The 23,320-nt window shown below is 38.4% G+C and overlaps 1 protein-coding gene across 1 annotated transcript; it reads right to left on the reverse strand.

Moving 5' to 3' along the window:
- Positions 1–11,134: 11,134 nt before the first annotated feature.
- LOC110779625 (uncharacterized) lies at positions 11,135–14,922 on the reverse strand. Its single transcript, XM_021984112.2, has 5 exons — positions 14,877–14,922; positions 14,679–14,773; positions 11,747–13,498; positions 11,530–11,663; positions 11,135–11,366 (listed from the first exon to the last, which is right to left on the reverse strand). Exons 1-5 carry the CDS (start codon positions 14,920–14,922, stop codon positions 11,135–11,137), a joined length of 2,259 nt encoding a protein of 752 aa, XP_021839804.2.
- Between the last annotated feature and the right edge of the window lie 8,398 nt (positions 14,923–23,320).

A 23,320-nucleotide genomic window follows, 5' to 3' on the forward strand; every position in this document is an offset into this window, starting at 1 on the left:
CTTGTATAGTTGTATTTGAATTAGTAATAATTAGTTAAAATATTGATACATTTTTTCAAGTTTATCCAACCTTTGCCCGTTCTTCTATTAACATTATGACAAATCGATTATTCATGTTTAATCCAAGGTTTAAATATAGTCTTCTAATAACACATTAAGTGAGATTATAACCTGCTGAAATAGGTAAGCAAGGTGACGTGGCGGTTTTTAGCCGTTTCAAGTTAACCTACCCCCCAGCTTGCTATTAACCCCCCCTCCCTCTCCTGATTCGCCTCCCCCCTCCAATGCTATTCCATTTCACACCCTTTTTTTCTTTCTTCTAATCTCTTACAATGTCTCTCTTTGATGGCTGAAAGGAAAAACATCATCTTTCGGGTCTTCTTCTTCCAATTCAATTGCAGCAAGAGGTTCCAAATGAGAATCTCACAAATATGAGCAATGCCAAAACCAAAGTTCATTAAATTAGCTATTGACTTTCCTGCGTTAATGAGGTTTATGGTAGCTAGAAATCAATACGATAGGGTCCACCGGTCCAGTCACGTCAAAATTCTCCTTCTAACTGACATCATTGAGGGTTTTTTTTGTTGCATTTCACTTACGTTTGCGTCCACTTGTGGCATCTGTGTCCACTTTCATCTGCTTAACACTGCCAAATATCAAAAAGGAAATATTTAAAAGTTCATCAAGGGGATAATGTTTAATATTTATCAAGAAAATCTGATTTAAATATACACCTCAAAATATTTTGACAAGTTTGTTCTAGTATGTAAAGAAATCTGCATCCCCAACCCCAGCAAGAATATCGGTGACCAAATTAGTACTCCATGCGAAAGAGGAGGACATACTTTTACCAGTTTATCTTCATCCAAACTCATTATAACCTACCAATACCAGTTCATTTTCAATCAATTTTACCCACAAAATACAATCAATATAACGAAATCAATTAACCACAAAAATCAATTCGCAAAATCAATCCATAAAACACAACCATTCATGATACCAATATAAATTCGCTATGATAAATTTAAAAATTAGTTAATTATGGTTCTTATTCATAAAGTTTGCAACATTTTATGCAAAAGCATTCAAATATGAATTTCGCATTTTTTGGTTAATGGGACTTACACAGGCCCAACTATGGGGCTGTGCAACCGGAGCTACATCACATGGCCACACAATTTTGGGGCCCAAAATTTCTGGTTAAACCCCAACACATTACAAGGTCATATATTTTTCAGCTTCTTTATTAAAAAAAACAAAAGAACTTTGTCCTAGTTGGTAGGGAGGCAATAGCAAGGAATCGGGGACCCATGTTCGAGACTCATCAACCTTTCTCCCTTTTTCTTTCATTTTATTCTAGTTTTCCTTACTAAAAAAATCACCCTTTTGTCAACATTTTCATTCTTTTCTCAAACTAACCCTCATAAAACGTAAATATACTATTAATTTGACACTATAATTTGTATATACAAAAAAAAATCAATATAATAGTTATGTATTTTACATTAAATAATTGCCCGAAAAGTTTATAGGGGCCCAATATCTGTATTAAGTATAAGGCCACCAAGTAGTCGGAGACGGCTCTGGACTTACAATTGTGCAAATTTTGCTTCAATTTTCTGTTCTGGTATTGTTCTTCCCAAATTTATCTTCCCGAATTTTGCGAATTCTCACTTCGACCTTCAAGCTTCCATAGCCATGGTGTTTTAGATTTTAGAAGAGAAGAAACGAAAGAGGAGATGGTATGTGAGAGAGTAAATGGCCTGGGTATAGTAATGGGGTTTAAGAGGGAAAAAGAATCAACAAGTGACTCGTTGACCTCTTTCAGCAGACTACCGGTCACTTGATCTGTTATTAGAAGACTCTAATTAAACATTGGATTAATCATGAATAATTGATTTGTGGTACTGTTGATAGAAGAACGAATAAAGATTGGATTAATTTTAACAAATTTTCCTTAATAATATACTAAATAAAATTTAATCAATAAATTAGATTCTAAAATAATTTAACAAATAATTTCTAAAATTACTAACACTCATTTATGAAATATTAATTAACATTAGTTTTTAACATTAATTCTTAATACATCTAATTTTAAACAATAAAATCCCTAATATGCACGAAAAATATGCCTTAAGTCGACCAATTTTACGTAAAAAAATAAAAATAATTAAATTTCATAAGAATACCCACGCACAAGATTTCCGGGTGGCCATATATGTGAGCCGCACACGAATATTGCTTGGCTGACATGGCCACCAAGAAAATCTTTTGCTTGGCTGACATGGCCACCACACAATTTCTGTGCGCGGTAGCCATGTCTACCAAGCACAAGATATGCTTGGTGGCCATATGAGCCAAGCAATATATATCCGTGCGCAGCTCACATGGCCATCAAGCAATTACCGTGCGCCTCTTTGCCTTAGTAAAAATAAAAAAAATAAAAACTTTGATTTTTACCTCTGCCATTTCTGTTGCTGCTCCGTTGACCTCCGTCGACCCCCGTGAGCTCCACCTCCATCTTCCTTGATGAATTATCAACGAACGCCACGTTCCGGTGATAAAATGTAAAGAAGCACAACTTTTCCGGCGAGATTAGGTGGTAGCCATATGAGTTAAGGAGTTTGCCAACGGAGATGTGAAAAAGATGAGCCGGAATTTATGCTTCCCAGTGAGGAAACATAGAGGACGACTAGAGGGGGAGGAGGAGATGAGGGAAAGGGGTGAAAAAAAAGGAAGGGAGGGGGTAACTTTTTATAAGGGAAAAAGTGTACTTTCACATTAAAAACACATGCAATATTGGCGTACGCGGGCGTCAAATAACGATATACTAAAAGAAAACGGTTACTCTTATGCTCTTAGCTTATACGGAGTACTCTACAGATACACTAAATACTTCAAACTTTATTCATTTATTCATTTTTCAGTATTCATTATACTTGGGAAAAATCCCATCAAAAATACAGAGTACAAGTATGCGGGTATAAAATGGCTATAAATTGTTAAAAAATAAAATTAAAAAAACTACAAAAAAACAAAATTAATAACTATCTTCATCTTCGTCTTCATCCCTCTTTAAAGGGAAGTTATTAGTAGTATTAAATTGAAGCAAGGCTTTATTCATTGGGTCCAAGTATGTATTTGGACCCATTCCTTATCGTCGCAATGGAAATTGAAGCCATAGTCTTTGGCCTCCCAAAAGATGCGTTTATGTGGACACTCCCCTTCAGGATCAGTTCTAAAAACAGGAAAGGAAATGTTTTTGTTCTTCCAATAGAAATGGCAAAAATACAACGTTGTGTCCAAAAAGTTGACATGAAAAGGCCATTCAAAGATTTGCCCTTTTTGCAAAACATGCGTGCCCAAATCATTATTTTTCGATTGACAACGTAAAGTCAACGGATCAGGTAGCGAGTTCAATATATTGACCCTGTATTTACCCAATTCAATTTGCGCCAATGTTGTTGGTGCAAAATTCACTTGTATGCATCCTAAGCACATCCATAGACACAACACAGACTTGTAACTAATGAAACCCATTTTTATTCTTATTTTTTTTCTAACTTGGCATTGTTTTGTCAATTTATCATCTATATATATAATGATTAAAGGTTGCATGCATTTTCTAATTAAGCATGGACTACCCTCAAATATAGGGGAACTATAATAATTGGCTTGTACAAATTGTCCCAATGCACAAAAATAGGTGGTTAATTATGATTTATTTATTATTATTTTTAAAAAATCGACTTTATTTTTATTAAATTTAATTATAGGATAGGTTGACTTAATCTTTCTCCATATAAACATTTAGTGAATAGTATTTAATCAAGTCTACACCATTGATATGTTTATGAACTTGTATAATTGTATTTAAATTATTAATAATTAGTTATAATATTGAAAATTTTGTTCAAGTTAATCCAACCTTAGCCCGTTCTTCTATTAACAGTACGACAAATCAATTATTCATGTTTTATCCAAGGTTTAAATATAGTCTTCTAATAACACATTAAGTGAGATTATAACCTGCTGAAATAGGTAAACAAGGTGCGTGGCGGTTTTTAGCCGTACCAAGTTAACCTAGCCCCCAGCCTGCTATTAACCCCCCTCCCTCTCCTGATTCGCCTCCCCCCTCCCATGCTATTCCATTTCTCACCCTTTTTTTCTTTCTTCTAATCTCTTACAATGTCTCTCTTTGATGGCTGGAAGGAAAAACATCATCTTTCGGGTCTTCTTCTTCCAATTCGATTGCATTAAATTAACTGTTGAATTTCCTGCATTAATGAGATTTATGGTAGCTAGAAATCAATATGATAGGGTCCAGTCACGTCAAAATTTTCCTTTTCACTGACATCATTGAGATTTTTTTTGTTGCATTTCACTTACGTTTGCGTCCACTTGTGGCATCTGTGTCCACTTTAATCTGCTAAACACTGATTTGAAGGTTTAAGTGTATTTTACTCTTCAATTTTGGTTAAAATCAGAGAAAGCATTGAATCCTTTGTAGCTACCATAAAATGTCATATGGTTTCATTGGTTTGTGTTAGTTCCTGAGTGACATTCTACTGAACCTTCTGAGGTTTGTTACCTTTCTTTTAGTGTATGTTTATTGTACACTGTGCCTATGAAATATGAATTCTCATGCCTAGAGGTGGAAGAGAAGTATCTTTTATCTTTGGACTATTTTGCCAAGGGCTTTTTGTGTTTCTCTTTTCTTGGGAGGGGGGATGCATCATGGTATTTAGAGTTTATTTTTTCACAGAGTTTCTCAAGAGGGGGGGGGGGGTGAATTGATATTTTACGGTTTTACAAAAATTAAACTACTAGGAACAGAAACAGTAAAATATGCAAGCGAGATTTAGCGTGGAAAACTCTCTAGGCCCAATAGAGAGGAAAAAACCACGGCCCCTTTGGGTACTTAAACACATTCACTAGTTAGGCAAAACAACTCAGTTTCTTTACAAGCCTAATCTACTCGGGTCACAATCTGTTAGTCGCCTCTGACTACAGATGACCAGGAACAACCCCTCGTTGTTCCTTCCCTTATAGAAACAGTCCCTCAACTGCTTCTCCTCACAGATCTCTTGTGAGATCTTCTCTCTTGCTCAAGTAAGCCCGACTCAGGCTTATCATACAATAACTCAACACTTTAGATTGAAACAAAGAAATATTAAACTAATACTAATACAAGATATAAGACCACGTAACAAATACTGCTCTATATGGGAACAGGAACAGACTCTTTAAAGATTAAGACTTTAAGGGTAATACCTGAAAGCTTCCGGTTAATGTAAATAAGTCTGATAAAAACTTTCGCAGAGAGCTTAAGGTGTATATATAAGAAACTAAGAGTTTACCCTAGATTCTAATTCAACACAATTTGGGACTCTTTTCAAAAGATAGATTTTCGCAAATAACATCTTTAAAACGCGTTTAGATAAAATCAATCTTTATGGATTTGAGAGTTGTGAATTAACTCAAAACGTTTAAGAGTTTAACCTTAAGTAAAATAGTAAAATCAGTTTTGTATATCGACACTTATCTTTTATAAAACAAAACTGATTTAGGACTCTATGAAATATTCTGTTCCCATACTAAGCTATATTTGTATCTACTGATCTTATACCTTTCTGGACTCTATTTGACTTGCTGGGCTTCATACTCCTTGGCCCATGATTTAATCTGTCCATACGCTTTAGACTTGTACTCTTCATAATGTTGGACTTAATTTCCTTGTTGCTTCACAGCTTGCCTCGTTGTATACTTGTCCTAGCTTATAGTGACTTGCTCCTGCCATTCTTTATTTCAACAATCAGTAGAGTGTAAGCTTATCATCATCAAAACCCAGGAATCAACAATTTTCCCCTTTTTGATGATGACAACCTTACAACTTAATAAAACTAAAATATATATGAATGACTGAGGAATGGAACATGTAACCTGACAGTCAAGTACCAAGATCAATCTTAGCCAGGCACAGAAGAGTCACTGAGGTGTCGAACCTATGTATAGATACCAATAGTTTTGAACACAAGTTCCCCCTCTTAATATCTTCCCCCTTTGGAATTATCAAAAAGGGTGCAAGGGAAAAACGGTTTCTCGAAGCAGAAGAAAGAACATATGTGAATTATGTTACCCTTCCAATCAGATAGACATCATGCAGCTCAAGTCGGTCAACGAGTTTGACCGCACCCCTGCAAGCAAAACAAGGAAAACGCAACAAAGAGCACAATACAAGCAAACAATCCTACAAGTCAATGTGGGTCAACTATCAGAACGTAGGAAAAGCGCACTAATGATCATTAGTCATAAACTTGGCGCATCAAAACCAACCAAAAAAAAATAATTGTTTAGAGAGCAGGCAAAGATAAAATTGTTTGTGAGATAGCAGAAATATAAGGGGTGGGGTAATCACAGTTTGTAGCAGGATCAGGGTTGGGGTGCAGCATCATCAGCAGGAGCCACCTCTTCTATCACCATGTCAGCTAGGCGCTCCGTCATGTCATTGAAGAACTCAGCCTGGTCCTGCTGCATCTTATGTATCAGCTCCTGTAAATATGTGACAGCAGACAGCAGAACAACATTGTCTAGCTGCAGTTGATCTACCTTGGTCATTAGGAGCTGAATTGAGCCATCTGGTGAGGGAGCAGCAGACTGAGTTTCCCCTTCCTTGTCCGAGTCAGAATCCTCAACCCGATACACCGGAGGTACTCCCTTGGAGGAACTGGCGAGACGGTTGCTACGGCGAATAGGCTGAGTGGACACAGGGGAGAGATGAGGCTGTTGGATAGGCGAGGCGGATGGTTTTGGACTTTGTTGTTTTGGACCCGCATTGTGAGACACATCCTCGGACTGACCCTCTTCTTCTTGACAGGGAAAGGCCACTTCTCCCTCTTCCTCAGAAAATTCCTCCTCATCATCTACGTCTTCTTCTCCTTCTTCTTCCTGAGGTGTAGTATCTCCCACATTCGTCTTACCAACACAGACGACTCCATCGACTACACTCAAGCTGATCCCATTCAAGCAAGCTTTGTTAAGAATATGGGCTGGAGTAACAGGTTCAGCTGTGTAACGAGTAAGGTCAACCCCAACCTTTCTCATGATGAAGGTAAGAAGAGACCCATAGCCAATCATATTGTTCTGGGAGATGGAGTGAGTGAGATGGGAAATAAAAACAACAGGAAAGTTTATTTGGCGTTGGGATTCTAGGAGAAAAATGTAGATCAGATCTAACCTGCTTGCCAAAGCACGTTTGTCATGACGCGGAACAAGACCCCTTCGTACCACATTAAAAAGGACTTTTTGAAATGGAGTGAGGACAGACTGGTTGAGAGATTTTGGGTGCTTACCTTGACCACCAAAATAAGAGTAAACTTCCTTCATTGTTGCACCCCCGAGCTCAATTGGACCCTTACCCTTGTGATAGACTTCCTCTCCTAACACAGGGACTTTGAACCAAGACCCCAATTTCTCAGCATCGAAGCTAAATTGCTTCCCATTAACCTCAGAACTACAAACCCCCTTTTGATTGACAAAGTTTGAGCAAAATTCCCTCATTGCTTCTGGATACATGCAAGCTTTAGAACAAACCTCAAAAAGATAAGTCCAACCTTGAGACTCGATCGACTCCAACAACTCTACAAACCCTACTTCTCGACACCAACCAAAATCTATGCTAAGACCAGGGAGCATACGATCGGGGGAAAAATAGAAAAACTTTGTGGGTTCGAGTTTTACCTTCTTCTCAACTGGAAGATGAGGTTCCCCCTGAGTCAAAGCAGCGACTTCCTTCTTCAAGACCAACTTTCGTTTGGTGGTGAGTTTTGCAGTTGATTTTGTGGCTGATGGTTTGGGAGTTGGTTGTTTGGGAGGCATTGTTTCTGGATGAATGGTTTGAAGAGGTATGACGGTGATGATGGGTGTAGAAGGAGAAGATGAATTTGTAGGGTTTGAGAATTGAAGTTTGTAGAGGGTCATGATTTTATAGGGAAGGCTGTTGCGATTTTCTAGGAGAGATAAGTTAATTTTTTGAAATTTAAAAATTTGGGATTTTATAAGAAGGAGGGGATGTTCCGAGAATTTTATAGGCGGAATGATTGGAATGGGAAGAGTTTTTGTGTTGGGAATCGGAGTGTAGGAAGCGTGTTTGAGTGAATAAAAATGGAATAGTAATGCATGCACCGGGTTTTGTAAGATTCGATGAATCAAATTAAATGCTTTCCATTCATTTTTAGTATTCCCACTTAGACCTCGAATTGAAAGCAAGTATTGGAAACAAGTGCGATTACCTTAATAGTGTGCAGACGTGGCTGTGGTAATGCACACAGCTGGATTTTGCAATCTGAGTCTGATTGTTAGTCCATTCAAGAAAAATTTCATAAATAGAAGCAAAGAAAAAATAAACGTAATAATAATAATTATTATTATTTTTTTTTTTTTAAATAATATCCAGTGAAGTTAGAAAGTAAGTAAGGGCAACAGTTATCATTGTATTCGTATCATACCAAGTTCTAACCTTAGCTTGTCATGTCTGTCCCTGTTAAGTGGTTTGGTCAAGATGTCAGCTACTTGATCTTCTGTGGGATAGAATTCAAGTTTGAACAGTTCCTTTTCCACATAGTCTTTTAGAAAGTGATGCCGAATGTGAATGTGTTTGACTCTTGAGTGGTGGACTGGATCTTTTGATATGCAGATGGCACTAGTGTTGTCACACAGGATAGGAACACATTTTAATTTCATACCAAAGTCTCTAAGTTGTTGTTTGATCCATAGCATTTGGGAACAGCATGAAGCAGCAGCTACATATTCGGCTTCTGTTGTGGATAATGCCACAGTGTTTTGTTTCTTGGAAGCCCAGGAGACTGCACATGCTCCTAGGAACTGCACCATCCCTGATGTGCTTTTTCTGTTTACTAAATCACCTGCATAGTCAGCATCTGTATATCCTTTGAGATCAAATTGATCATAGTTAGGGTACCATAGGCATAAGTCATCTGTTCCTTTTAGGTATCTTATAATTCTTTTGACTGCTGTGAGATGGGATTCCTTTGGATTAGATTGAAAGCGGGCACATACACCTACACTGAATGCAATGTCTGGTCTGCTTGCTGTGAGATAAAGTAAAGAGCCTATCATACCTCTGTATCTTGTTTGATCAACACTTTTACCATCTTGATCCTCATCTAGTCTTGTAGTTGTTCCCATTGGTGTGTGATTGCTTTTAGTAGACTCCATTCCATATTTCTTGATGAGATCCTTTATGTATTTCTGTTGATGTATCATGATGCCTTGTTCCGTTTGTTTGATTTGAAGACCTAGGAAGAAGTTAAGTTCCCCCATCATGCTCATTTGAAATTCTTGCTGCATTAAGTCAGAGAATTCCTTGCAAAGATCTTCGTTAGTAGCACCAAATATAATATCATCAACATAAATTTGAACAATTAGTATGTCTGTATTTCTTGACTTAAGGAACATGGTTCTATCAACTTTACCTCGATTGAATTTATTGTCTAGTAGGAAGTGAGAGAGTCGTTCATACCATGCTCTTGGAGCTTGTTTTAATCCATATAGTGCTTTGTCCAGCTTGTACACATGTGAGGGGTATTCTGGATCTTCAAATCCTGGTGGTTGTTCCACGTAGACTTCTTCCTTGAGATGTCCGTTTAAGAACGCACATTTTACATCCATTTGATAGAGTTTGAACCCCATGTATGATGCAAACGCTATAAGTATGCGTATTGCTTCCATTCTGGCAACTGGAGCAAATGTCTCTTCAAAATCTATCCCTTCTTGCTGATTGTACCCTTTGACGACCAATCTGGCTTTGTTCCTAGTAATGGTTGCATGCTCGTCTTGTTTGTTTCGGAATACCCACTTTAGGCCTATTACTCTGTTGGCTAAAGGTGTGGGCTCAAGATGCCATACTTTATTCCTTTCGAATTCATTGAGTTCCTCCTGCATGGCAATGATCCAATCAGAGTCAGTTAGTGCCTCTTTATAATTTTTAGGTTCAATCATTGATAAATAAGCATAAAAAGCGCAAAAGTTTTTAAGTTGTGATCTCGTTGTTGTTCCTCGTCCAAGATCACTAATTATTTGGTCAAGTGAATGTGAGCTTTGATGTTTCCAAGGTCTGGGTTGGAATGGTGTAGTGGCTTCTTCAGCATGCTGTTCTACTTGAGCATTTGGTTCCGTATGATCCTCAGTTTGCGTTTGTTCCACTTCAACTGTGCCTCCTTCAGGTGTTTCAACATCTTGAGCCTGTTCTTCTATTTGAGAAGTCCTTCTTACTTCTTCGTCTTCAGTTTGTCTTGTGAGTCCTAGTTCGAAGTTTCCGTCAGGGGTTGTACCTGTAACAGAGTTTTGGGAGTCAGTTTCATCAAATATAATATGTATGCTTTCTTCCATGCACATGGTCCTTTTGTTGAATACTCAATATGCTTTGCTGTTTAAAGCATATCCCAAGAATATAGCTTCATCACTTCGTGCATCAAATTTTCCCAGTTGATCTTTTCCATTATTGTGGACGAAACACTTGCATCCAAAGATTCTGAGATGTGTTATAGAGGGTTTTCTTCCTCTATATAATTCATATGGGGTTTTGTTTTTGATTGCTCTAATTAACACTCGATTGAGCACATAGCATGCTGTGTTTAGAGCTTCGGCCCAGAAACTTTTTGGAAGTCCACTAGCAATCAGCATTGTCCTTGTCATGTCTTCAAGAGTTCGATTCTTTCTTTCTACCACACCATTCTGTTGAGGAATTCTAGGTGCAGAGAAGTTATGATCTATTCCTGATTCTTTACATAGGTCATCAAATTTCTTGTTTTGGAATTCAGTACCATGATCTGATCTGATGTGGACCAGTTTGTGATTGCTTTGTCGTTGGACCCTAGAGGCAAATGCCACGAATTCTTCAAATGTTTCTTCCTTGCTAGCTAGGAAAATTACCCATGTGTACCTTGAGAAGTCATCTACAATTACGAGCACATATCTTTTTCCACTTCTGCTTTGAGTTCTCATTGGTCCGCATAAATCCATGTGGATCAGCTCCAGTGGTCTTGTTGTACTGATTATTCCCTTAGACTTGAAGGAAGTCCTTACTTGTTTTCCTTTGATACAGGCATCACATACTGATAATTTTGCGAACTTGGTATTCGGAAGACCTGTGACTAAATTTTTTTGAATTCAACTTGTTCATTAGAGAGAAACTAGCATGACCAAATCTTTTATGCCACAATAATGGATCATCTTCAATAACACTAAGACAGGTCAGATTGGAGTGAGGAACAGAGTTAAGGTTAACCACATATGTGTTCCCTTTCCTCTGTCCCTCTAAGATCACTGTATCAGTGTTACTGTTGATAATCAGACATTTATTCGAGAAGAATTTAGCATAATTTCCTTTGTCACAGAAATGAGAGATGCTTAACAAGCTATGTCCTAGACCTTCAACTAAAAATACATTATCGATGGAGTGAGACTTTGACTTACCGACCTTACCAATCCCAATGATGTTACCTTTTTTTATTATCGCCAAAAGTCACAGTTCCACCTTCATAGGTCGTGAGTGAGAGAAATCTGTTTCTGTCTCCTGTCATGTGCTTGGAACAACCGCTGTCTAGATACCATGTGTTGTTCCCCCTCACTTCGACCTGCATGAGAATTTTTAGTTAGAGTTTTTAGGAACCCAGCATAGCTTGGGTTCCTTGCTTGGAATCAAATCGCTTTTCTTTACCCATTTAGTTCTGGTGTGTTCTATGTTCTTTTCCAAGCCTCTTTGGTTTTTGGGACATGAGTTTCTGTAATGACCAATTAGACCACAGAAGGAGCATACTATGTCACTGTAGAGATCTACTCTAGTCTTTCTAGGGTGACGTTTCTTATAATTGAAACCTAGTCCTTCTGTGCGTTTGGTTCTAGCTTCTTCTATCCATTTAGGTGTTCCTTCTATTCTGTGTCTAGTCTTTCTAGCTAGTTCATCTTCTAGGTTGGTCTTTTCTTGGTGAATCTTGACTAGTTCCAGTTGAGTTCTTTCTAGTTCACCTTTGTAAAGGCTTTTAGTCTTGGCTACTTCTAGATCAATCAATTCCTGTTTTAGCCAGGTGTTTTCACTTCGCAAGGCTTCACAGATTTCTTTTATGTGGAGGTTCTGATCAAAGAGGTTAAAGAACCGATTGTCTATATCTATGTTAGTATTTTTTGTCCATTCTAGCTCATCAGTAAGTTCCTTTATGGTAGTCTGGTGTTCTTTATCAGAATCTAACTTTTCTTTTAGGAGATCCTCATAATCACTAGTGAGACAGGAAAGTAGGTCAAACAATTCTAATTTGGAAAGAGATTCAAGTTTATTTTTAATTTGAGCGAGACTTGCCTGGAATTTTTCAGATTCTGAGTCAGGTCCATCTTCTTCATGTTCAGCTACAAGGCACAGGTGAGCTGAACATGCAGCAATCATGGCCTTTCTCACCTCAGTTTTGGAGAATGAGTTCCTGTTATCTTTGAATCTGTCTTTGGTTGTTTCCTTTCCTTTTCCTCGTTCTTGATCCCAGAGGGGACATTCCCTAATGCGATGTTCCAAGTTTCCACACTTATGGCATCCAGTATCAGTTTTAGAGAATTTCAGGTTAGGTTTGCCTCTGTGATCTCCATCTTTATAGTTTCTGAACATTCTTCTGAATCTCCTAGCAAATAGGGCTGTTTCCTCATCCTCTTTAGAGTTTTCATCATTTTCAGTTTTTAGAGCGAGAGCCCTATTTTTTTTATTCTCTGAAGGTCGTGCATTTAGTTGCAGTTCATGAGTCAGGAGGGATCCAGCTAGTTGTTCCAGGTTAAACTTGGTGAAGTCTTTAGTTTCCTGAAGAGCAGTTACCTTGGCCATCCAGGGATCCTGTGGAAGACTTCTTAGAACCTTTCTAACTTGTTCCTCAGGGGTTATGATTTTGCCAAGAGAGTTCAATTCATTGATGATGTTAGTGAAGCGGGTGATCATGTCTTGAATTGTTTCAGAAGGCTTCATGGTGAACAACTCATACTGGTGCATTAAAAGATCAATCTTTGATCTTTTGACTTCGTTTGTTCCTTCATGAGTAACTTGGAGCAGATCCCAAATTTGCTTCGCATTCTTGCATCCCATTACTCTATTGTGCTCGTTTGGACCTAGTCCACGGTGAAGAATTTTGACAGCCATGGCATTAAGCTCGAGTTTTTCGTAGTCGGCTTTGTCAAATTCAGCAATCGGTTTAGGAACGGTTTCATCAGAGGTGTTTAGCTTAGTGACTTGGAAGTCTCCAACTTCAATGACTCTCCATACTTGATAGTACTCAGCCTTGATAAAGATCTCCATCCTGTTTCTCCAATATGAATAGTATTTGCCACTAAACATTGGAGGTCGTTGTGTTGAGTATCCCTCTTCGAGTTTCTCAGTGGTGTTCATAGCTTCAGAATCGTTTTTCCCGACAGAATTACCTGCAGTTAAAGGGTTCTGGCTCTGATACCAATTGTTAATTTCACAGAGTTCCTCAAGAGGGGGGGTGAATTGATATTTTACGGTTTTACAAAAATTAAACTACTAGGAACATAAACAGTAAAATATGCAAGCGAGATTTAGCGTGGAAAACTCTCTAGGCCCAATAGAGAGGAAAAAACCACGGCCCCTTTGGGGACTTAAACACATTCACTAGTTAGGCAAAACAACTCAGTTTCTTTACAAGCCTAATCTACTCGGGCCACAATCTGTTAGTCGCCTCTGACTACAGATGACAAGGAACAACCCCTCGTTGTTCCTTCCCTTATAGAAACAGTCCCTCAACTGCTTCTCCTCACAGATCTCTTGTGAGATCTTCTCTCTTGCTCAAGTAAGCCTGACTCAGGCTTATCATACAATAACTCAACACTTTAGATTGAAACAAAGAAATATTAAACTAATACTAATACAAGATATAAGACCACGTAACAAATACTGCTCTATATGGGAACAGGAACAGACTCTTTAAAGATTAAGACTTTAAGGGTAATACCTGAAAGCTTCCGGTTAATGTAAATAAGTCTGATAAAAACTTTCGCAGAGAGCTTAAGGTGTATATATAAGAAACTAAGAGTTTACCCTAGATTCTAATTCAACACAATTTGGGACTCTTTTCAAAAGATAGATTTTCGCAAATAACATCTTTAAAACGCATTTAGATAAAATCAATCTTTACGGATTTGAGAGTTGTGAATTAACTCAAAACGTTTAAGAGTTTAACCTTAAGTAAAATATTAAAATCAGTTTTGTATATCGACACTTATCTTTTATAAAACAAAACTGATTTAGGACTCTATGAAATATTCTGTTCCCATACTAAGCTATATTTGTATCTACTGATCTTATACCTTTCTGGACTCTATTTGACTTGTTGGGCTTCATACTCCTTGACCCATGATTTAATCTGTCCATACGCTTTAGACTTGTACTTTTCATAATGTTGGAGTTAATTTCCTTGTTGCTTCACAGCTTGCCTCGTTGTGTACTTGTCCTAGCTTATAGTGACTTGCTCCTGTCATTCTTTATTTCAACAATCAGTAGAGTGTAAGTTTATCATCATCAAAACCCAGGAATCAACAAAATCTCTGCTTCTATTCTCTGTTTTTAGCGAGGTTTGCTACTTATCTTTCAAGTTTCAATCTACTGTTATATTTTGTTTCTTGAAACAGATTCCTGATGTCTTCCCTATCCTAGCAGCTTCCCACAAGGCTCTACTGTCGAAAGCACGGAAGTCTCCGACTACAAGGACACAACATTCCGAGCTAGTTTACAACTATTCGGAATCTAATCCCATAATCATCTGTAGTTTCTAATAAGTTCCTAATGCTGCCTACATACCCACCCTTCCCCCTTACTGCCCCAAATAGCTTTAATTCTAATGTCTTCATGTTCATAGATTACAGAATCTTTAAAAAGGTGTTGGATTTCTGATAGTTGTACCTATATGCTTGTTGCAAGTTTCGATGCTTCAGTAAATAAGGTGAGCCGTAATCTATTTATTTATTATTTCAGCGGTGGCTCTGAAATTTTCAGCATATATGACTGGACTTGGAATGTTTATAGATTAAAGTCATCCAAGACCTAATCAAGGCAAAGGAGATTGGTATGGAGAAGCTGGCAGGAAGAGAAAATCAAAGCCAAATTCAAAAGGTAGGCCACTTTATTCTTGATTCAGTCACTTGATACCAATAGGAAACATTGATTTGATTTACTTATTTTCCTCAATTTAATCCAGAGTTAATTGTTGTGGAGATCAAAAGAATTTTTTGGCACTTCACCTTTGAGTTGACTGAGATTCCTTAATATGCTGGTAGATTTCATCAAAAGCTTTGTTGAGACTATAATTTATCCCATTTTTTAATCAGACGTATCCTTTAATTTTAGCACTCGTTGTCTCGTATTTTATTTTTCCAGTTGAAGAGCTAGCTTACTTGTTCTGATTACTGTCGGTGTAAAGTTTGTTTACAAATAAGCTACTTGGATGAAAACGCAGTACGGTCTGGAAAGCCTATTCTCCCATAATGTCGGTCCATGTCTTAATGGTTCGTACACTACATTACCTAATTTGATCACTGTACCTGGTATAGAGTTACTGTTAGTTTTACAGAGATCCTCAAGAGGGGGGGTGAATTGATATTTTATGGTTTTACAAAAATTAAACTACTAGGAACAGAAACAATAAAATATGCAAGCGAGATTTAGCGTGGAAAACTCTCTAGGCCCAATAGAGAGGAAAAAACCACGGCCCCTTTTGGGGACTTAAACACATTCACTAATTAGGCAAAACAACTCAGTTTCTTTACAAGCCTAATCTACTCGGGCCACAATCTGTTAGTCGCCTCTGACTACAGATGACCAGGAACAACCCCTCGTTGTTCCTTCCCTTACAGAAGCAGTCCCTCAACTGCTTCTCCTCACCAATCTCTTATGAGATCTTCTCTCTTGCTCAAGTAAGCCTGACTCAGGCTTATCATACAAAAACTCAACACTTAACTGAAATTAAAGAATATTAAACTTAACACTAAATACTAGATACAAGACCACGTAACAAATACTGCTCTTATATGGGAACAGGAACAGACTTCTTTTTAAAGATTAAAACTTTAAAGGTAATACCTGAAAGCTTCCGGTTGATGTAAATAAGTCTGATAAAAGTTTCGTAAAGATCTTAAGGTCTATTTATAAGAATCCAGGCTTTTACCCTAGATTCTAATCCTACACTAGTTAGGACTCTTTTCGAAAGATAGTTTTTCGCAAACAGTTTCTAAAAACGCGTCCTAGATAAATTCTATCTTTATTAATATGAGAGTTGCAAATCAACTTAAAAACCTTTAAGAGTATATCTTTAAGTAGGATAGTAAAATCAGGTTTAATCTTTGATGTTTATCTTTTGAAAAACAAAAACCGATTTTCTTTAGATTCAGGATTTAATTAGGACTCTTTAAAATACTTTGTTCCCATACTAAGCAATATTTGCTTCTACTGATCTTATACCTTTCTGGACCCTAATTGACTTGCTGGGCTTCATTCTTTTTGGCCCATGATTTAATTCGTCCATACTCTTTAGACTTGCATTCACCACGAGGTTGGACTTAATCTTCATGCTGCTTCACTTCTTGTCTTGTTGCGTACTTGTCCTAGCTTATAGTGACTTGCTCCTGTCAATCCTTAATTCGACAATTAGTAGAGTGTAAGCTTGTCATCATCAAAACTCAGGAATCAACAATTTCCCCCTTTTTGATGATGACAACCTTTCAGATTAATAACATTTAAAAATTATAAGAATGACTGAGGAATGGAACATGTAACCTGACAGTCGAGTACCAAGATCTTAGCCAGGTACAGAAGAGTTACTGAGGTGTCGAACCTATGTATAGACACCAACAGTTTTCACATGTTGCCCCTCTTAATATCTTCCCCCTTTGGAATTATCAAAAAGGGCTAGGAAAAACGATTTCTTGAAGAAGAGGAAAGAACATATGTGAATTATATTACCCTTCCAAGCAGAGTGTCATCATGCAGCTCAAGTCGGTCAACGAGTTTGACCGCACCCCTGCAAGCAAAACAAGGAAAACGCAACAAAGAGCACAATACAAACAACCAATTCTACAAGTCAATGTGGGTCAACTATCAGAACGTAGGAAAAGCGCACTAATGAGCATTAGTCATAAACTTGGCGCATCCAAAATATCCAAAAAAAATGTTCAAAGGACCAAAAGAAAGAAATTGTTTATCAGAGAGCAAAATATATGGGGTGGGGTAAGGTAGCATAAGAAGCAGGTCAGGCATGGGGTGATCCAGGAGCAGCATTATCATCATTTTCCACCTCCTCTATGATCATGTCAGCAAGACGTTCTGTCATGTCATTGAAGAACTCTGCCTGGTCCTGCTGCATCTTGTGAATGAGCTCCTGCAAAGAAGTAACAGCTGACAACAGAACCACATTGTCCAGCTGCAGTTGATCCACTTTAGCCATCAAGAGCTGCACTGAACCGTCTGGTGAGGGAGCAGCAGATTGGGTTTCACCATCTTTGTCTGAATCTGAATCCTCGACCCTGTAGACCGGAGGAATACCTTTGGAAGAGCTAGCTAGACGGCTACTGCGACGGATAGGCTGATAAGATGATGTGGCTGGAATGTGCTTGGGAGAGGAGGTTGCTTTGATTGGACTTGTCTCCTTTGGACATAGGTCAACAGGAACACCCTCTGTCTGACCCTCTGTCTCCTGGCAAGGAAATGGTGCCTCCTCTTCCGCATCTGACAGTTCATCTCCCTCATCAAGCTCTTCTTCTACCCCTTCTAAATCATCCTCCTCCTGTTGGGCTGTGTCTCCAACCAACAGCTTCCCAACGCAGACAACCCCATCAACAACACTCAGACTTACACCATGTAGACAGGCTTTGTTTAGAATGTGGGATGGAGTATGTGGTTCAGATGTATATTTTGTGAGATCAACCCCCACTTTGCGCATGATAAAGGTCAAGAGGGAGCCGTATCCAATCATGTTGTTTTGAGAAATGCTGTGGGTTAGGTGAGCAATGAAGACCATGGGAAAGTTGATTTGGCGTTGAGACTCAAGAAGAAAGATGTAAATGAGGTCTAAACGACTGGCTAGGGCTCTTTTATCGTGACGCGGAACAAGTCCTCGACGTACCACATTGAATAAGACTTTCTGAAAGGGAGTGAGAAGAGATTGATTTAGGGCTTTTGGGTGTTTGCCCTGTCCCCCAAAATAAGAGTAGACGTCTTCCATGGTAGCACCCCCCAATTCAATTGGACCTTTCCCCTTATGGTAAACCTCCTCACCCAGCACAGGAACCTTGAACCAATTCCCCAATTTTTCAGCATCAAAACTAAATGACTTCCCATTTACCTCCGACTGACAAACCCCCCCTTTGTTTGAAAAATTTGAACAGAATTCTCCCATAGCCTCAGGGTACATGCAAGCTTTTGAGCACACCTCAAACAGATATGTCCACCCATGTGACTCAATAGATTCTAGTAACTCAACAAAACCAACTTCACGACACCAACCAAAATCAATACTCAACCCAGGGAGCATGCGATCGGGGGGAAAATAATGAAATTTTGAGGATTCAAGTTTTACCTTTTTCTCCATTGGAAGGTTTGGTTCCCCCTGAGTTGGTGCAGCTACCTCCTTATGTAGAACGAGTTTCCTTTTTGTGGTCAGCTTGGCGGTGGACTTGGCGGCCGATGGTTTTGGTGTGGGTTGCTTTGGAGCCATGGATTCTGGGTATACTGTGTGGAGAGGGATAATTGTGATTATCGATTCCGAAGGAGAGGAAGAGTTTCTAGGGTTTGGGAATTGAAGTTTGTAGAGAGTCATGATTATTTATAGGAGAGGTGGGTGGCGAGTGGATAATGAGAGAGAGAGAGGGTTTTTGAATTTTAAATTCTGGGGTTTGGCAAATAATCGGCGAAGTTTATAGGGAGAATGATTTGGGAGCTGAAGAGGTTTTGTTGGGAATTGATTTGTGGGAAGCGTGTTTGAGTGAACAAAAATGAATAGTAATGCATGCACCGTGTTCGTAAGATTCACCGAATCAAATTAAATGCTTTCCATTCATTTTTAGTTTTCCCACTTAGACCTCGAATTGAAAGCATGTATTGGAAACAAGTGCGATTACCTTAATAGTGTGCAGACGTGGCTGTGGTAATGCACACAGCTGGATTTTGCAATCTGAGTCTGATGGTTAGTCCATTCATGAAGAGAAGATTTTAAATAAAAACAAGGAAAAAAAACGTAACTAGAATATAAATAAAACAATTATTTTTTTTTTTTTTTGATATCCAGTGAAGTTAGAAAGTAAGTAAGGGCAACAGTAATCATTGTATTCGTATCATACCAAGTTCTAACCTTAGCTTGTCGTGTCTGTCCCTGTTAAGCGGTTTGGTCAAGATGTCAGCTATCTGATCTTCTGTGGGACAGAATTCAAGTTTGACCAGTTCCTTTTCCACATAGTCTTTTAGAAAGTGATGACGAATGTGAATGTGTTTGACTCTTGAGTGATGGACGGATCTTTTGATATGCAGATAGCACTGGTGTTGTCACACATGATAGGAACGCATTTTAATTTCATACCAAAGTCTCTAAGTTGTTGCTTGATCCACAGCATTTGGGAACAACATGAAGCTGCAGCTACATATTCAGCTTCTGTTGTGGATAATGCCACGGTGTTTTGTTTCTTGGAAGCCCAGGAGACTGCACATGCTCCTAGGAACTGCACCGTCCCTGATGTACTCTTTCTGTTCACTAAATCACCTGCATAGTCAGCATCTGTATATCCTTTGAGATCAAAGTGATCATAGTTAGGGTACCATAGACATAAGTCATCTGTTCCTTTTAGGTATCTTAGAATTCTTTTGACTGCTGTGAGATGGGATTCCTTTGGATTAGATTGGAAGCGGGCACAGACACCTACACTAAATGCAATGTCTGGTCTGCTTGCTGTAAGATAAAGTAAGGAGCCTATCATACCTCTGTATCTTGTTTGATCAACACTCTTACCTTCTTGATCCTCATCAAGTCTTGTAGTTGTTCCCATTGGTGTGTGGTTGCTTTTAGCCGACTCCATTCCATATTTCTTGATGAGGTCCTTTATGTATTTCTGTTGATGTATCATGATGCCTTGTTCCGTTTGTTTGATTTGAAGACCTAGGAAGAAGTTAAGTTCTCCCATCATGCTCATTTGAAATTCTTGCTGCATTAGGTCAGAGAATTCCTTGCAAAGATCTTCGTTAGTAGCACCGAATATAATATCATCAACATAAATTTGAACTATTAGTATATCTGTATTTCTTGACTTAAGGAACAGAGTTCTATCAACCTTACCTCGATTGAATTTATTGTCTAGTAGGAAGTGAGAAAGTCGTTCATACCATGCTCTTGGAGCTTGTTTTAATCCATATAGTGCTTTGTCCAGTTTATATACATGTGAGGGATATTCTGGATCTTCAAACCCTGGTGGTTGTTCCACGTAGACTTCTTCCTTCAGATGTCCGTTTAGGAACGCACATTTTACATCCATTTGATAGAGTTTGAATCCCATGTATGAGGCGAACGCTATAAGTATACGTATTGCTTCCATTCTTGCAACTGGAGCGAATGTCTCTTCAAAATCTATCCCTTCTTGCTGATTGTATCCTTTAACCACCAATCTGGCTTTGTTCCTAGTGATGGTTGCATGCTCGTCTTGTTTGTTTCTGAATACCCACTTTAGACCTATTACTCTGTTGGCTAAAGGTGTGGGCTCAAGATGCCATACCTTGTTTCTTTCGAATTCATTGAGTTCTTCCTGCATGGCCATGATCCAATCAGAGTCAGTTAGTGCTTCTTTATAATTTTTTGGTTCAATCATTGACAAATAAGCATAAAAAGCACAAAAGTTTTTAAGTTGTGATCTCGTTGTTGTTCCTCGTCCAAGATCACTAATTATTTGGTCAAGAGGATGTGAGCTTTGATGTTTCCAAGGTCTGGGTTGGAATGATGGAGAGGCTTCTTCCGCACGCTGTTCTGTTTGAGCATTTTGTTCTGTATGATCTTCGTTTTGCATTTGTTCTACTTCAACTGTTCCTCCTTCTGGTGTTTCAACAACCTGTGTCTGTTCTTCTATCTGAGAAGTCCTCTTTACTTCCTCGTCTTCAGTTTTTCTTGTGAGTCCTAGTTCGAAATTTCCTTCAGGAGCTGTACCTGCAACAGAGTTTTGGGAGTCAGTTTCATCAAATATAATATGTATGCTTTCTTCCATGCACATGGTCCTTTTGTTGAATACTCGATATGCTTTGCTGTTCGAAGCATATCCCAAGAATATAGCTTCATCACTTCGTGCATCAAATTTTCCCAGTTGGTCTTTTCCATTGTTGTGGATGAAACACTTGCATCCAAAGATTCTGAGATGAGTTATGGAGGGTTTTCTTCCTCTATATAATTCATATGGGGTTTTGTTTTTGATTGCTCTAACCAGTACTCGATTTAGTACATAGCATGCTGTGTTTAGAGCTTCGGCCCAGAAACTTTTTGGAAGTCCACTAGCAATTAGCATTGTTCTTGTCATATCTTCAAGAGTTTGATTCTTTCTTTCTAACACACCATTCTGTTGAGGGGTCCTAGGTGCAGAGAAGTTATGACTTATTCCTGATTCTTTGCATAGGTCATCAAATTTTTTGTTTTGGAATTCAGTACCATGATCTGATCTGATGTGGACCAGTTTGTGATTGCTTTGTCGTTGGACTCTAGAGGCAAATGCCATGAATTCTTCAAATGTTTCTTCCTTGCTGGTTAGGAAGATTACCCATGTGTATCTTGAGAAATCATCTACAATTACAAGCACATATCTTTTTCCACTTCTGCTTTGAGTTCTCATTGGTCCACATAAGTCCATGTGGATCAGCTCCAGTGGTCTTGTTGTACTGATCATTCCCTTTGACTTGAAAGAGGTTCTCACTTGTTTTCCTTTGATACAGGCGTCACATACTGATATTTTTGCTAACTTGGTATTTGGAAGACCTGTGACTAAGTTTTTTGAATTTAACTTGTTCATTAGAGAGAAACTAGCATGACCAAGTCTTTTATGCCACAATAATGCATCATCTTCAATAACACTGAGACAGGTCAGATTGGAGTGAGGAACGGAGTTGAGGTTAACCACATAGGTGTTCCCTTTCCTCTGTCCCTCTAAGATCACTGTATCAGTGTTACTGTTGATAATCAGACATTTATTCGAGAAGAATTTTGCATAATTTCCTTTGTCACAAAATTGAGAAATGCTTAATAAGCTATGTCCTAGACCTTCAACTAAAAATACATTATCGATGGAGTGAGACTTTGACTTACCGACCTTACCAATCCCAATGATGTTACCTTTTTTGTTATCGCCAAAAGTCACAGTTCCACCTTCATAGGTCGTGAGTGAGAGAAATCTGTTTCTGTCTCCTGTCATGTGCTTGGAACAACCGCTGTCTAGGTACCATGTGTTGTTCCCCCTCACTTCGACCTGCATTCGATTTTTAGTTAGAGTTTTTAGGAACCCAGCATAGCTTGGGTTCCTTGCTTGGAATCAAATCGCTTCTCTTTACCCATTTAGTCCTGGTGTGTTCTATGTTCTTTTCCAAGCTTCGTTGGTTTTTGGGACAAGTGTTTCTGTAATGACCAATTAGGCCACAGAAGGAGCATATTATGTCACTATAGAGATCTACTCTAGTCTTTCTAGATTGACGTTTCTTATGGTTGAAACCTAGTCCTTCTGTGCGTTTGGTTCTAGCTTCTTCTATCCATTTAGGTGTTCCTTCTATTTTGTGTCTAGTCTTTCTAGCTAGTTCATCTTCTAGTTTGGTCTTTTCTTGGTGAATCTTAACTAGTTCCAGTTGAGTTCTTTCTAGTTCATCTTTGTAAAGGTTTTTAGTCTTGGTCACTTCTAGATCAATTAGTTCTTGTTTTAGCCAGATGTTTTCACTTCGTAAGGCTTCACATATTTCTTTTATGTGGAGGTTCTGATCAAAGAGGTTAAAGAACCGTTTGTCTATATCTATGTTAGTATTTTTTGTCCATTCTAGCTCATTCCTAAGTTCTTTTATGGTGGTCTGGTGTTCTTTATCAGAGTCTAACTTTTCTTTCAGTAGATCCTCATAATCACTAGTGAGACAGGAAAGTAGATCAAACAATTCTAATTTTGAGAGAGATTCAAGTTTAATTTTAATTTGAGTGAGACTTGCCTGGAATTTTTCAGATTCTGAGTCAGATCCATCTTCTTCATGTTCAGCTACAAG

The sequence above is a fragment of the Spinacia oleracea genome, chromosome 1, assembly GCF_020520425.1.
Source record: "Spinacia oleracea cultivar Varoflay chromosome 1, BTI_SOV_V1, whole genome shotgun sequence".
Lineage (NCBI taxonomy): Eukaryota > Viridiplantae > Streptophyta > Magnoliopsida > Caryophyllales > Amaranthaceae > Spinacia > Spinacia oleracea.